Genomic DNA, 17,030 nt, shown 5'->3' on the forward strand with positions numbered 1-17,030 from the left:
TCCAATTAAATATGTCTTAAGACTATAAAACTCGTACAATTGAATCACTTAAATTTTCATATCAGTAAAAAAAAGTTATCACCAGCCATGCACACGTGTTTGCCTTTTAAGATAGTGCTCATCATATATTTTAGTATTTGCTTTTTTTAAAAATTAAATTTACTCTAATTATCACTTTTAAGGTCATAAAAATATCACTTGATTATACTAAACATTGCCACACACAAAATCACAACTTGATATATAAAGGTCTCAGAAATGAAAATCTTCTTGATATGAAATTCGAACCTGGTTGAGGAATATTAATATTATTTCAAGGGTACACACAACCCTGCCTCCTCTACAGTGACAGTTAGCAGTTACTAAGTGTGAAGGAGTGGGAGGCATTTAAACTTATTTTCCACACAGACTTTTTATGACAGCATTTCAAAAACACAAATGTAAAACGTATTGTTGAAAGTGGTATTTAATGCTAAGCAGTTAAGAGTGGCGATCTAACATTATGGAGCTAACAAAATTGCAACCATTCATCCATAGCCACCAGGATAAGACATTTCTCATGCATATGACAAATCCATTTACGTAGTGAGGGCTGATTCCTGTGTACAATATTTCATAAGTTATGGTTCACAGCCTCCCCCATTTGAGAATAATTCAAACTGATTATATTATATTTTGTATATGCAAACTATTTTATATACACATGAATATAAAGATCCCTAAAAGTACGATTGGGATGACACCCTTGAACTTTCTGTAAAATGCATAGCTTTCTTTCATACCATTTTAAATATTTTCTCTCAAGTTACCCAAAAAACTTTACAGATTAAAGCTGCTTCAGTGTGTGATATTTTAAAAAAACCCAAAGGAAATAAATTTCAACTGTCATATTTAAACCTCTTGGGGAAATCTCACATATTTGGCTCTGAAATTAAATGAATTAAGTAAGCTAATGGAAGTTCCAGTTATCTTTGCACTCTTGGAAGAAACCTTGTGCTCTAAACACACAGGAATCTTCTTAAGCAGGGTTGCAGTTTCTGGTGCAGTGACCTGTTCAACTTTGCGCTGAAAGCTGAAACTCCAAATATTTTCCAAACCTGCACTTTTACATCCAAACCTGCACTTTTACATCCAGCAGCCAAGAACAGGAAGAAAAGCTAGTCATAGTTGAGGAAAGGTTTAGAGCCATTTCACTTTCACTGTTTCACATTGTACTTAAAACAAAAGATCTTTATCCACACGAATTGCAACTCTCTGTTCTTGGTTAAATGCAGCTACAGGTCATTTAACAGGAAACAAATGTCAGGTTTAAAAAGCTAGCCCATGACACTAAAAGTCAGGTGGTCCATTTCGCAACAGCTTAAAACTGTGTGGCATCAGAGCTTCAGTCGGTGAAGACGGACTATATTCAACTAGACTTGTGAAACTAGTATATCTCAAAAGCTTGCACAAGAGTGCTTTCTCTAGAGCCAAGCTTCATACAAATGCCAACAAGTTTTCACAGTAGTCATCAGCAACTATGGACACACATTTCCCCAGGAACCTCTCCCAAACAATTTCCATATATTTCTTTGAGGTTTGCATGGAAGAGATTCCAAGTATGAGATTTATTGTACTAGCCAGTCCCACTGACTAGCTAAGCATGCTAGAAGCCAAATCGTTTTAGGTTTATCATCTACCCACTAAGTTTAGGTTCTGAATGAATCATCTAAAACATTACTGAATTGATTGTGCAAACCAGTAGGAAGCTGCTTTCATGTAAGATTTGCATGGGAGGCTTGTGTATGTGTTTGAATTAAAACTACAGTGGCCAGATAGCCACAGGACTATAAGCAGCATTATTAACAGCTTTTCTACTGAATTCTGCTGTTTCCTCAACAGCCCTGCTGGCAACTTAACTGAATGAGTGTTTTGTATCGCCATCTTTGAAATAGCAAGGGTTAGTGCTTAATACTAAACAGCGGAACAAGTGAACATTCCTTTAAGACAGTCATACATGCGATGCAGCATCCCACACCTTAGCAAAAATTACAAGGCAGCAACAAAATAAGAGGGACTTCATGGAATTACAGGGCCTTTAGCTGGTGTAGAAATAAGCTCTATCACCGTGATTCAAAATACCAGATGGGAATTCAAAGATGGAAGATTTGTAAAATCACAGTTCTCTTTACCCAAGGCAGGAAACTTGATAAAACCTCCACCATCATTGTTATAAATTACAGCCCAAGAACTTCCATGCTATTTCAGTGTATCGCCATTACACCAGACGTTTATTCTAACTGGAAATGGCCCCAGCCATAACAACAAAGCTGAGTATTTTATACCCACCCCCCAAGACACACTGTTGGCATTAAGGATGTAGCTACCACCCACACCACACTACAGCTGGTATTATTATTATTTTTTAAAAAATAAACAAAACCCCAATGAAATAAAATCTAATTACCAAGTGATTTCATGTCTTGTTTCAGAGGCATATTTTTGTCATTCTTGAAAACTATAAAATAAAAAGCCTTTATTGTCAGCAATACTTCGAAGAGAACTAGGCCCATCATGAATATAACATTCAGCCCCATATAAATAAGTCACCAAGGTGTGAAAAGCAAGGGAATTATTTCCAATTACAGCGTACAAGCTTCCTATGCTATACTCTATGCAGAAAACAACATTGCCATGAGGTTTACAAAATGATCACTTCAACCAGTTGCTAGTTTATAAATAGGGAATGCATATTTGGCTATAAATTAACACAGAAAATAGTCAATATTCAAGTGAGAGACAGGTTAACTGGAGAGTTGCCAGGAGCTTCAACATTAATTCACTGGCCACCGAAATGTGTTTCAGTAGCCAGACATTACAAACCTTCAGCACAGTATATATATATCTAAGAAAGACTTGGTTTTTTGCTTAAAATGTATGACAGTGCATAGCCTAAGTCAGATGGTCGAAGTGATAACAATGCTTCTCAATGCTGATCTGCTGCATTTTAAAAAGGGACCCATCTCCCTTTAAGTATGCTTGCCAAGAAAAACAAAAAAACCCACACACAACCAAATTGCAAAGTCCTGAACTGTAGTAAAAATATTTCAGTCACAGACTGATTAAAAATGTATATAACTGTGCAGTTCCGAGTGTTAAATGTCCACCTGCACATTTTACTTGGGTTCCTCAATTGTCCCCTTGCTGAGGTCTGTCATTTTGGGATATTTTACTTTCTTCTGGTCCAGCTCGTTCTGAGCCCACAGTAGTAATTTCAGTAATTTAGCCAGCTTGGGTGTCGACTCACGATTTTCATAGTCTAGAACAGCTTGGTTAACTTCGCTCCAAACCTAGAGAGAGATGAGCAACTCAGTTTAGCACAATATATGCATATGTCACAGAGAGTCAACGTGATCCACCAACAGTTTTTGACCTGAAGGACTAAATTCCTCTGCAGGTATCATGACCTTGTGCAAGCGACTAAATATCAGTCTCAAGCCCCCCCCCCCCCCCCGTAAAATACGAACTATAGAGCTGCAGGATACTGCAGAGCACTTTGCAAAATAGAAATATTATAAAAAGTAATCGTCTTTTTCAATTTCCAAAGAAAGCGGTCATGCCAAGAGGCTCTCGGTGGCTATTTCCCAGCTCTGTAACTTCCTTTCAACAAAGCTCAGACGTTAGTATCAAATTCCACAAAAACATCAGCATTTAATTGAAGAGTGTTCCTCTGATAAAAATAAAGCTCCTTATCAAAACCTCAGTATGGGTCTTTTTGAGATAAAGGGAGTGGTAACTTAGAAAGCCTACTGGAGTGGTAAAGGTCATCTATATTTTCCTTTTTCATCCTGTTAGAATAAAACAGAACAAAAGTAACTTGTTGTTCTAATGTTCACCAAGTAAAAGTTGCTCCCAGCAACTGACCAGCTAAAGCTGCAATTCTAACCCCCCTTACCTGGGACCCATTTAATTTAATAGGACTTCCTTCTGCGTAGACACATTGTGCTGTAAAATGTCAGTTGATCAATCCAGAGATTAAACTGGTTCAAGCTTGCTTTTTCAAAACATTTTAAAAATGCTACTCATCCTCAAACTTTGGGGCATAAGATGAACTAAAAATCTAAATAAGCTAACTGAAAGCCACCAGCAAACTTTCAGAAAAAAGCAACATGATTTATTAAAAAAGATGGTGGAAAGTGAAAACCTGTACAGACAGCTTTTCTTTATAATGTACAGTGGTACCTCAGGTTAAATACTTAATTCGTTCCGGAGGTCTATACTTAACCTGAAATTGTTCTTAACCTGAAGACCACTTTAGCTAATGGGGCCTCCTGCTGCTGCCACGCCGCCGGAGCCCGATTTCTGTTCTCATCCTGAAGCAAAGTTCTTAACCTGAGGTACTATTTCTAGGTTAGTGGAGTCTGTAACCTGAAGCATATGTAACCTGAGGCGTATGTAACCTGAGGTACCACTGTAATAAAGGGCAAATCTTAAAAGTGCCCTTTTAAGAGGCATGCAGCATCTAATTTTTAGTTACAAGGGATTAAGCGCAATTACTTTCTGTCTCTGCATCATGTTGAGCAAGTCTCCAAAAGGTGATTCTTCTGGGTTATCGAAAGCAAGCAGGGCAAGAGTGCGCTCCATCTCAGTCAGGCATTCCCGGCTCTCCTCGCCTTGTTCCGCTAACTGCGTCTGAGCAAACTCCAGCGCAGCTTCTGTTTCACGCTGCCGAATCAACTCAATTAAATGCTGTTGCTGCACCAGCCAACCAAAAAAAGGAAACAAAAAGAAATAGGGAGACTGTACAGAAAAATTAAATACAGTTCATTCAGTTTCTTTCACTTGATCAATGTTCTTCTAAAAATATGTCAGCTGAGCATTCAAGTGAAGCCTTTAAATTAGAACTTGGGAACTAGCTACTGAAAAGAGTGTTAAAATCAGCAATGTCAGAGAAATCAGGTTGCATTTCCTAGCATGAATTTTCTCTTACTTCCCTATGTTAACTGTGGTTTAATAGTATGCCTGAATCAGCACTAACAGTGGTTAATGGTAACTAGTTTCCCTCTCAAAACAGGCGCTACAATTTTCTTCAATTCCTAATTTGAAACTCAGGTTAAGATGGAAACTATGGTTGACCAAGACAACGGTTAACAACACTGAATGCTAAACAATGGTTAAAGCCCCCAGGAGAAGGAAGCGGGCATACAATTCTGCTGCTTATTCCTATCTACACCAGGCCAAAGTGTGTTAAGAACACACACCATACATACAGGATACCAAAACAGAAGAAGAAAAGGCTTTCCGAATATAGCAACCTTCCTTCACCACTGTCAATTAGTTTTAAATGTAATCAATGCCAGTTTCAATGTGAATGTTACCTGTAAGTGGAAGTAAAGGTACCGGTTCGTATCTAACAATTCTGGGTGAAGGCTGTTGATCAGTGCAATGGCTTCCTGAATCTGGCCTTTGAGGATCATCTCTCGAATTTTTATTCTTTCATCCAGGGTCTCTAAATCAACACTGGGCTCAATTCCAGACTCCATCCGAAACTTTTCTGCTGCCTCTTTGAAGCCTTCTGAAATGCAAAAAGAAACTGCTTGCAGAAAATGGAAATCAATTCAATCAATCAATCAATCATATTTGTTTGTCACCTTTCCAAAATAAAGACAGCTTACAACATTCAAAATCACATAATTAGAAACACAGCAAAAGCAGTCATAAACAATAAACAAAACATCAAAAAGTGCAAAACCAAATCAAACAATATCTACATAAATGGCTAAATTGGAACAGTAGTACACTCAATATTTCCATAAATCCAGTTTCTTAAAACAGGATTCATCTAATGAATTGACAAAGGCCTCTTCTTGCTCCCAATTGGTCAGGTATGCTGTCAGGAGAACCTCCAGAACAGTGTACAGGGGGGAAAGGTTAGTAAATTCTTGCAATACACAAATACTCCCATGATGTCTCAAATGAATACCCGTACATGGTTATTGTGGTAACTTTATTTTCTAAACCAGCTGACTGATTACCTGTAACAAGGTAGTTCATGATCAAGCGGTTCATGTCAGCTCTCTGGATGTGCAAATTATTAAGTTTTTCCATCCACTCGTCTTTTGTGATTTCATCGGGTTTTTCGGCATAACTCATTCTTGTCCCTCACTAGGAAGGGTGAGGAAAAAAACAGGCAAGATAAATTACTGTGAGTGAGCAGATACAAGAGAACAAGCAAATACCTCATTACTTTTCCGAGATGGCTTTTACTGTTCACTCTGTAAAAAACAGCAACCAGAGACAGTAAACTTATGCACGTCCCGATTTCACAGCTTGTACTCCATCAGGACAGCAGCTCAGTTTACAACACAAATGTTCTGTGTGCAGAACATCCCAGGTTCTATTCCCCTGCCAGTTAAAACATTCTCAGATAAACAAGGGTTCCGGTTGGGACACAGAACAGCCACTATCAATCAGAAGAGACAATTCTGGTCTAGATGGTCCAGTAATCAGTCTAGGCATAAGCAAACTTTCTATGCATAGATCAGCTGGCAGGGGTGTGTGTTTGAAGACTAGAAAGACTAGTAAGCGCAAATCATGAAGTCAGGATATAGGTGAGTTGTCCCATATATTAAAGAGGGAGTAGGGGGAAATCAAACCCACCTGTTATATGCAGGGGTCACATATTTAATGAGCAGTTCTACCCCAAAACATGGCATAACTATAGAATGGTTAATACATCTTATCAAATGCTCATCACAGTACATACACTGTTAATTACAATAAAAACAGCACTACATATTATTTGTATGTTGTAAACAATTTTTATATGTACATAGTTGTAATTCTATCAGTGTTTATTGTTTTTAATAATTTTTTATATATTTTGAGATTGTTTTTATCTGTAAGCTGCCTTGAGTCCCATAAGGGAAAAAGGCAGGGTATAAATAAATATATAATAGTAGTGCTATTGTGACGTGTAGTGGCAAGCACCTAATCATTATTAGCATTTATACACGTAGTGCTTTTTGAGTGCACAAAGGAGTTTTATATATATCCTCACAGTAATTCTCACAACAATCCTACAAAGTAGACAAGTGTCTTTACACCCCCGTGTCACAGAACAAAGGCAGAGGAAATGTTGGCTTGAATATTGACACACATTGGCGGAGCTGAGATTTGATTTTCTGGTTCACAGCTCATCTTCTGATGACATATTACTAATTAGAGCAAATGGCCATGTCACAAATATGAAGGCATGGCCATGTCACAAATATGAAGGCATTTCACACCTAGCTGTTCTTGCTGTTCTCTCTTAACTTTGCCATGATCCAAAAGCACTTTTCAAACTATCAAACACTGCAGAAGTGAGGTAACTGGGGGCAGGCACAATAATGGAATGGTTTGAACCCTGAACAGAAGCATTCCACGCTGCAATGTTTTGTGGCAGGGTCTTATTCACAGCCTTTAAAGTGACTGGACAAATTGATGGGGGACAGGTGTGGAAGCACATTTAAAAATGACAGAAAAAAGAATTTGGTCGGCATGCCTCTGGTTACAAGATGTGAGGTAAACAGCAGATGAAGGTTATCCCCTACACAGTTTGTCAACTTTAGAAACACTAAAATAGAAAGACACTGGTCTGATCCAGTTACACAATTTATACTTTATTATGATAGAAGGAATTAACAAAGAAAAATGCTTACTGCTTACACATCTCAGTCACAAAGAAACACTTCCAGCACAACCATAACCATTTCTACTCAGTCCTAGAGAATTCAGGGTCATGTAGCCTTAACAAGATGTGTAATTTCTTACACATTCTTATTTATAGATAAGTTAATTGACCCTAGAATTGCTCTTAATAATGGGCAGGCAGCACAGAAATATAATATTCAATACAGACCGAAAATGATTTGAAATGCCTTTCTTTCAACTTGTTTCCATAGAACGGTAGCTTAAAAATGAACAGAAAATATGCAAAGCACTATGGCTCCAATGAAGCATTAAAGAGGTGAAATATTTAATTGGGTGTAGCACAGAAAGCTACTGTAGTCAGACTACCACATTCAAAACAAGTCAGAACAAAATCTTGGGAATAAGTTTCAGTGAGGCTTTGCAGCAACTAAACATACATACGCTATTAGTTTCACTGTTAATAATGGGTCCTGAGCAATCACTCCCTCAAACACTAAGCTTCCTGTTTGTAAAATAAATGAACTAAGTCCCATGTTTATTTGTTGGAAGGATAGGTAAATAATCTTGGAACTGCTATTAAGCTGTATGGTTTAATCCCACCCTTTTTGGGTGCACGAAGGCTGAACACCAGACTGAAAACTGGTGTCTTGCTGCCATGAAATGTGTCTTACTCAGTCTAGATGATTCCTTGACAAAATTTTAGGTTTATTCACTTTAATTATCACTCACTAGCAACACTACCACCTCTGTACAGTCTCATTAGGTCTTCAGGGATAGCATAGGCTGAACTGAAAAAACTGCTGAGGACTGTGTTGCAAAATATACATCTCGTAGGAGTCTCCAGTGATGAGCTAACCGGAAGCCCTTTAAAGATAAAGCTCAAACAATGTGTCACAATAAACACCTAAACGGAACTGCTGCGGAATCTATTAGGATAGATGCATCCCTTTGATACATCCAGAACTGAAACCGCTTTCTTCTTTCCAAAGCTCTGTTAAAAACCAACACGTCCCCAATTAAGACACGTAACATCCGAGGATGGTTACGAAGTTCACGGGTAGAGAAAAGATCGATCTTTCTTTTTTCATTTTGCTTGCACGGTATATAGGTTCACACGTGTATTGAGTGCCGAACGCTCTGGTTTCCGATAGAACACAAACAAAAGTCACTCCGAATATGAACCACGTGTGTTGTTTCTGGGTAAAACCGAAACGTAAAGAAAGCCTTTCCCCTCCTCCCCCCCTACACAAAAAAAAGGTTCAGAACGAGAAGCGCCTTTTTAAAACTTGAGAAGAGGCGCTCCAAATCCGTTTCGCACAACGCAGGAATCGGATCCAGTTTCTCCCTTTCGTTCCCCCCATGAAAGCTTGCATTTCCTTGAAATAAAAACGAGAGTGTCGGGGGAGCAGCGCACAAATAATAACAATAAAAAGAAGCGAAACCCCGAAGCTTGTCCCTGCCCCTTCAGGGAAAGTGCGAGAGACAGGCGCGAAGCGGCGGGGAGGCCGCGTCGTGTCAAATAGGGGGAGAAAGAAGGGAAAAGCCCCAGTAAGGAAGAAGAAGAGGCGGCGGCAGAGTCTCCCGCGACATGAGCTGCCCGCCCACCGCTCCTCCCGGTCCTTCCTCTCGCCCTCCGAGAGCAGGCCCAGGCGGGGGCGGACCCCTCGGCGCCACCAGGCAGGCCTCACGCCGCCCCAAAATGGCTGCTTCCCCCTCAGCCGCCGCCGCATCCCGCCACGGAGAAGGCCTCATGCCCCTCACGGGGTGCCGCCGCCGCCGCATTTCCTTCCCCCACCCACAGGTGACCCTCTCCCCATCGGCGCCGCCATTTTACTCACCGACCGAGCTCGCCGCCGCCGCCTCCTCCTCCTCCGGGCCTTCAACGCCAGGCCCCGTCACCTGCTCCGCCCCCCTCCTCCCTGCGCCGCTCTCGCTCCCGCTCCCCCCCCCCCCACACCCCCGCCGCCGGCCTCTCGCAGGCCGCGCCTCTCGCGAGAGCTCCGCCAAAGCCGCCCTCAGCCAATCGCCTCCGAAAGGTCGCGTGGATCATAGAGACGAGGGAGAGGGGGGGATCGGCACTGAGGGGAAAAGAGGGAGAGACGGTCTATAGAGAATGGGCGTCCGAGAACGGCTTAAAAATCGTTGCGTTTGAAGGCGCTGCAAGGGAATCTTTGGCCCGGCGTGGGATTCGAACCCACGACCCCGTGATTGAGAGCCTCATGCGCTACCGGCTGAAGCTGTTAAGTTCTAATTTATAAAAAATAATAATAATTCTCAAGCGACATACAAAAAGGAAACGATAAAGCTGTTTAGTCAAAACAGTAAAACAGCATTATAGAACCTGATGACTACAGGTGCAGGTAATTCATTCTGATGGAAGTGGTAAAGCCTGGGTGAAACGACGTCCTTGTGGGAAGGACATAGCTCAGCGTTAGAACTAGTGACTTGCATGCACCAGCCTTCTGAGTAATACCCCTCCCCACCTTCTCACTATATAGAAGGGTCTGGAAACTTCTGTTTCAGTGTATCTGAAGAAGTGTGCATGCACACGAAAGCTCATACCAAGAACTAACTTAGTTGGTCTTTAAGGTGCTACTGGAAGGAATTTTTTTTGTTTTGACTATGGCAGACCAACACGGCTACCTATCTGTAATTGCATGCAGAAGGTTGGAGATTCATTTCCAGGTGTGTCTAGTTCGGGCTGGCAAGGTCCCCTGCAAACTGAGTAGATGTTATTGGGATGCACATTGAGGAAGTGCAGGTCCCTAAGAAGAATCCCAAAATGCTTAGAAGAGCTATCCAGCAGAAGCCTATTTGCAATTCTGGCAACAAAATTGTTTCTATCTGTGGTTGTGTCTCCACCCAGTGCACCAAACCAGTTTCACAGGTTCTTCCATGACTGATTGGCTAAGGTGATTTATTTACGGTAAGTTATATAAATAATTACACTGATATTCATCAGTATCAAACTTTATTTCAGTCACAGACCAGCATAAGATAAAACACATGGATAAACGGAACACATAAGACTTTAAACAGGTAAAGAATAAAAACTAGTAATTAAGAGGTAAAAGTAAAGGGACCCCCTGACCGTTTAGTCCAGTCGTGGACGACTCTGGGGTTGCGGTGCTCATCTTGCTTTATTGGCCGAGGGAGCCGGTGTACAGCTTCCAGGTCATGTGGCCAGCATGACTAAGCCGCTTCTGGCGAACCAGAGCAGCACACAGAAACAGCGTTTCCCTTCCCACCAGAGCGGTACCTAAAATAGGTAATATCTACCTATAGGTAGGTAGGTAGTAGGTAGATAGGTAGATAGGTAATATCTAAATAGGTAATATCTAATATCTAAATATCTACTTGCACTGCGTGCTTTCAAACTGCTAGGTTGGCAAGAGCAGGGACCGAGCAACGGGAGGATTTGAACCCATCGCGGGGATTTGAACCGCTGACCTTCTAATCGGCAAGCCCTAGGCTCTGTGGTTTAACCCACAGCGCCACCCAGGCCCAAATAAGAGGTGATTATATCATTAAAATATCAGAGCCATTAACTACTATTACACAAAAAACATTTTTTTAAAGTTACAATCGGAAATCAGTTATTATGGAGAGAGGTATTCTTCTTTGCCTTATTTTTTATTTATAAAAATAGTTATACGTGTACCACTATTTTTAAAAAAAATATTGAGCAAATGCTCAGATAGCTCACTCATCAGCATCCATTGTTAATGGTCAAGCTACACTAAAAGCTTATGGGAGGATTTAGCTAATCATGTGTTCCATTTTTGTTCCTATAATAATTTTGCTATTTTAAACTGATGCAACACTTTAAAGATAAAATAGTAAATATGTAGTTTGCTTCCTTTTGTCAAGTTACTTTTTGTGCAAGCATATGAAAGGTAACTTTTCAGTTGCGTTATCTACATACACTTTAGTTTCCAGGTATAGGTCTGGTAGAAGTAAAAGGTTAAGAAGGTTAATTGTAAAAGGATTTCAACTGTTTCCCATGTAGCTGCTTTTGGCATATATAAAAACAACACATTTACAAACCTCCCTAAACAGGGCTGCCTTCAGATGTCTTCTAATCTAAAGGTTGTAGAGTTTATCACAGGCATAGGCAAATTCGGCCCTCTCCATGTTTTGGGACTACAACTCCCATCATCCCTAGCTAACAGGACTAGTGGTCAGGGATGATGGGAGTTGTAGTCCCAAAAAACATCTGGAGGGCCGGGTTTGCCTATGCCTGTCCTAAGGGAAAGTGGGACATTCTGGCATGCAAATCAGAAACCTGGAGGGCATCTGTAAATCCAGCACTGTCCCTGGAAAATAGGGACCCTTGGAAGGGCTGAACCTATAACCATAGCTGTCAACTTTTCCCTTTTCTTGCCAGGAATCCTATTCGGAATAAGGGAATTTCACTTAAAAAAAGGAAAACGTTGACAGCTATGCCTATAACGCACCCGTAATGGAAATCCAGAACGCTTCTCAATACTGTAGAGTGGTACCTTGGTTTAAGAACAGCTTAGTTCATGAACAACTTGGATTAAGAACGTTGCGCCACTTCCTCCTCCCGCCCAGAGGGGGCGCTCGATGCCTTTCCTTGCCGCTCTGCACTGCTCTCCCCACCAGAGAGAAAGACCTTCGTAAGTTTCCGCTCTCTCTGTGGTTCCTTCCCCGCCCGGATTCCCTCTGGGCGCCTTCCCAACTGCCACTGTGCGAGACGGGGCAGAGCGTCCCCCTCCCCCTCCCCGCAGCCCAACGCGCACCGCCTCGCGCGCAGCTACCTCGGGCGGCCATTTTGGCGACGGGTTCCTCTCAGCCTCGGCGCGGGCGGAGCAACAAGTCTGAAGGGAGCCGTGAGGGAAGGAGAGGAGGAGGCGGAGGGAATGGAAATGGCGGACTCTGCCGCCGCTCGTCTCGGCTGAGGCCCAGGGAGGGAGAGAGGCGCCGGCACCGAGGCGGGAACGCGCTCCCTTTCTCCCCCATCCCGAGTCTCTTTGCCCCCCCCTAGTTGTCTTCGACCCCCTTTTTCCCTCCTCTACGGTGAGTGAGGGGCAGCCGCTTCGGGCCTGGCTGGAATATGGAGGAGGAGGAAGGCGGCAGGCAGCGCGGGCGGTGGGTGGGGGGCGGCGGGAGGAGCGACCTCGCCCTATCTCGCCGTTTCTCACCCCCCGGGGGGTTAGGTCGAGATCAGGGCCTTTAAAACCGCCGCTCGTGCAAGCCCCGCGGTGTGAGACCACAATTGGGTGACGTCGGAGGGCTTCGTGACGCCCCCGGTAAAAGGCACCCCCCGACACTTGAACGTGGGAGGCTGTGGGGGCTGTTGTTGTTTTTTTGGGGGGTGGAGGTGAGGGAGAGGCGCCCAGGAAATAGCTCCCCGCCCGATGTGCGATAACGTGGCCACCAGAGAGAGAGAGAGAAACGGAGGAAGGGCGAGTTTGCGGTGTGTCCCCCCCCCTTTAATTACAGGCCTTCCGGGTAATTGTTTCAGGATCCGCTTGGCGTGTTAACAGCACTGTAGCTGTAGTAAGTAGACTCCGGCCCTCGCCGCTCTAAACCCTGCAATTCGTGGTTTGTGGGGGGGGGGGCATAATCTCTCCCTCCTCTTTATTGTCTAACAGGAAGAGTGACCTTATTTGAGCTTGCCGGCCTGTTTTTCGGTGGCGAGCCTGACCACACCTTTCTTTGGTTTCCGATTAAGAATCTCTGATTCTTCCTCTGGCTGCTTTTGCCGCGATCTTTATTTTCACTTTATTTCTCCAGCGGTAGCCGTCTTTCCCTTCGCTTGCATGTGTGAAGCTTCGGTTTGTGGTTTTAGTTAAGGTGATCACGTTCCAGGGGTGTATGTGTGTATTATTTATTTGCACACACATATGGTGATCACGTTTCAGGTATATATATACATACACCTGGAATGTGATCACCATATGTGTGTGTGTGTATCATCGTAAAAGTAAGCCCTGTTCAGTCCAGCAGAATTCATAGGTAAGCGTATAGACGATTGTAGCCTAGGGCTAGAATCTTGTACACTCTTACTTGGGAGTTAGTCTCATTGAATTCAATGGGGTTTACTACTGAACAGGCATAGAATTGCACAGTGAATAGTTCAAAGTGGAGGTTACGACCTCTTGCCTGTTCGGTAAGGTCGATTTTATTTTTGTCTGGAAGGCTGTTCTTGCCCACCAATGAAGCTGCCTCCTTTAAGTGTAGTCAGTCTCCCCTGCCCACTATAAATGGTTTTCATGCCTTACTGTTTTGTGTGCTTAGAATTTGGCAAAGGGTAAAATTCTAATTTTTGCTCCAAATACACTGAATAATATAAAAAATGAGGTGTTTCAATAATAGCATCGTTAGGGCAAGTAGTATGCATAACACTTTCGAAAGGGAGAAGTGGACATTATTTTTGTTACATTAAGATACTTTTTAATACACGTGTGTAGCTAGATTCCAGTTAAGTCTGTTGTGGCAGGCCTTCATAAGCTTCTGCACAAAAATAACAACTATGGTTAATAAAACCTAATAATAGGATTGAAGCAGTGCTTTTTTCTGGGGGTACGCAGGGGTATGCATTACCCCTAAACATTTTGTGAAACTAAATTTGGCCTCATTGAGGGGCAGTATTTCAATATGAGTAGGAAAATGAGAGTATCACTAAATATTTTTTTTAGGAAAAAAGCACTGGATTGAAGAGTCTAATCTTCTGTTCCATGCAATCCTATAAGTTCCATTGAACTATTGTTTCGTAGTCATGTATAGGATTGTGCTATAAAAGTGCAACTGTTTGCAATTAGCCAGGTGCGTTTTGCGACTAGTGTGGGTCCAATTGTGACCACGCAGAGATCTCTGGATGCCAGGTTATTCCTGGGGAAAGCAAAATGTCACTTCGAGAAGGATCAGAAATATTTTCCTTGAAACTTGATTTGTTTTATTCTGGATTGTTTTATTTGATGTTTTAATGGGTTGTAAACAACTTTGAGATTTGTTTTTTAAAATATAAAGTGTTATACAAATGAGATGAATAATAACAACCACCACCACCACCCCCATCGGGTGCAGGGGGTGGCGCCTAAACAATCTATTGTGGTGACTGCAACCTTGGTTTAAGGTGCAATTTGACAATTAGCTTATATATGTGAGTTTCTAACATTGTGTGCTTACTCAGGAGTAAGCCTCATTGTGTTCAGTATCTTCCTTTCCCCAATAATATGTATTTTGGATTGCGGTCTAGTGTTTACAATAAAGTGTGTGAGAACTGGAAGAACTGGCAGTTTCCCAGCAGTAGATAGGTAGATAACTCAGTTGTAGGATACAGTTTTTACTACTGCATGCTTACTCAAGTGACTTTAGAATCTTTTTATATGTTACCTTTTTAACTTCTGAAGCTGACTTTACTATACTTCTTAATACTAAACTGTGTGTAGTCTGCTGTGGTAATGGAATGGAAAAGCTTTAATTTAATTTTTGTTTCCCTATTTTGGTGCTCACTGGTTTTTAAGGACAGTAAAAGTCTAAATTTTACTTTCTTTAAACTTCCCAATAAGATGACCCACCTTGAATTTGGAAATGTGTGGAATTCAGTCCAGGGCATTAATTCCTATTGACAGAACTCCTATTCTGAGAAGTTCAATTTTGCTTGTGTGTAATTTCCTTTGTCCTTTATGGTTCCTCATGGAGCAGAAGGTACATTTCCATCTTGCTGTCCTTGGCATCATATGATAACCCTACCATGGTGACATAATAGGTCATTATGAATTTCATAACAATGCAGGTTTCACTCCTTTTAGTATTGTTTTTGTGGTAAAGTAAATGGTAAATACCTTTGAAGGGGTTTGTTTTGCTCAGTGCCCAGCAGTAGGGCATTGATAACATAAGATACTAACTTTTGTTCATGTATAGTTTGACAGTTTACCATTCTGTCTGCTAGTGCTTCATTGTTGCTTCTCCTTAGATATATCCTGTACTGTAGTGTAGTAAATTCTCTCCCTTATTCCAATTTCTGGGTAGCAAATACAATAACTTTATCTTCTGTACTACTATTAGTACACTTCTGATGTTGCATAAATGTATAATAGTATTACTTAACTTTATATATTGATATGATTACTCAAGATGGCTTTGGGTCCTGATCTCAGATTGTGCTCAGGGTTGCAATTCAGCAGAAGTGAAGAGAAAAATGTTCTATGTAGAGGTTGTTAGGCTACATCTGTTTTCTCAGACATTTTCAGGCGGTTAATTCTTAGTACAACTTCTGGATATATTTTTGTATATTTTAGCTGTATTGTTTTATTGTACAGTGGTACCTCGGGTTACAGACGCTTCAGGTTGACTCTGCTAACCCAGAAATAGTATCTCGGATTAAGAACTTTGCTTCAGGATGAGAACAGAAATCGTGCAGTGGTGGTGCAGCAGGCCCATTAGCTAAAGTAGTGCTTCAGGTTAAGAACAGTTTCAGGTTAAGAACGGACCTCCGGAATGAATTAAGTTCTTAACCCAAGGTACCACTGTATTGCCCTTATTTTTGTAAACTGCCTCATAATCATTCTGGTGAAAGGCTGTATATAAGTTACTTTAAATAAAAGTATTCATATTTTTTGAACTAGCTTACTAGTATATGTTTTCAGGTGGAATTAATCCTGGGTTTATTACATATCTTTCTAGGGACATAGGAATAAACATACTCCTTTGACTGCCTTGAAGTTTGGTTAGAAGAGTTCTGTAGTGATGTATAGGGATTTAAAATATTTTTCCGCCTAAGCCAATAGTTGTGTCATGTAAAATTTAAGCATTGGGTGTGCTAATCTGTAAGTTGTTGGTTCAGCTCTCAGAACTGAACCACCACACAAAAAGCATTGGCAGCTGAAGCTTCTAAATCAGGGCTAGGGAACATGTGGCCTACCAGATTGCTTAAATACATGTCCCATCATTCCTGACTATTGGCCATTCTGCATGGGGGTAATGGGAGTTGAAGTCCAATAACACATGAAGGGCCTACATTAAAGAAATCAACTTGGGCAACAGGGCTTCTGGTTAATTCTTCTTGCCCTGCAGTTGGCTGTATGCCCCCCAAAATCTGCTTTGCAGGGTTTCTTAACCCTCCTCAGCAGATTTGTGAGACTGTAGGAAGAAAGATATGAAGGAGTGTGTGAGAGCAGGAAAAAGTAGTTCTGAGAGCTAGAAGGTGAGATGGAATTGATTTTTGCAGCTGGTTTGAAAGTAGGATCTCTGACAGAGTCATCAATCTCACATGCATTGGATGACCAAATTATCCAGCCAGCAGATGCCATGGAGCCACACCCTAAAATTTTTAAATGATAGAACCCGGGGAATTTAAATAAAAACAATCCGAACTATCCAATTCC

General features: G+C 41.6%; 2 protein-coding genes across 11 annotated transcripts in view; one reads left to right on the forward strand and one right to left on the reverse strand.

Moving 5' to 3' along the window:
* Window positions 1–450: 450 nt before the first annotated feature.
* Window positions 451–12,593, reverse strand: GID8 (GID complex subunit 8 homolog). 2 transcript variants are annotated; one of them, XM_083744738.1, is made up of 5 exons: window positions 12,456–12,593; window positions 6,015–6,144; window positions 5,358–5,554; window positions 4,537–4,734; window positions 451–3,329 (listed from the first exon to the last, which is right to left on the reverse strand). In XM_083744738.1, the coding sequence occupies exons 2-5, from the start codon at window positions 6,130–6,132 to the stop codon at window positions 3,156–3,158; spliced, it is 687 nt and encodes a 228-aa protein (XP_083600864.1). In that variant the 5' UTR covers window positions 6,133–6,144; window positions 12,456–12,593; the 3' UTR covers window positions 451–3,155. The 2 variants fall into 2 exon arrangements, with proteins under 2 accessions (XP_083600864.1, XP_083600863.1); XM_083744737.1 differs by lacking the exon at window positions 12,456–12,593 and adding an exon at window positions 9,513–9,644.
* Window positions 12,472–17,030, forward strand: part of DIDO1 (death inducer-obliterator 1) — a 67,035-nt gene continuing 62,476 nt past the window's right edge. Inside the window, exon 1 of one of the 9 annotated variants that reach the window (XM_083744090.1) lies at window positions 12,472–12,714. The gene's annotated coding sequence lies outside the window, so the exon portion shown is untranslated. Of the gene's footprint in view, window positions 12,715–12,997; window positions 13,192–17,030 lie in introns of those variants that run through there. The other 8 variants (XM_083744080.1, XM_083744082.1, XM_083744088.1 and 5 more) reach the window with 8 other exon arrangements.

Source organism: Podarcis gaigeae (assembly GCF_964106915.1).
Source record: "Podarcis gaigeae genome assembly, chromosome: 6".
Classification (NCBI taxonomy): Eukaryota; Metazoa; Chordata; class Lepidosauria; order Squamata; family Lacertidae; genus Podarcis; species Podarcis gaigeae.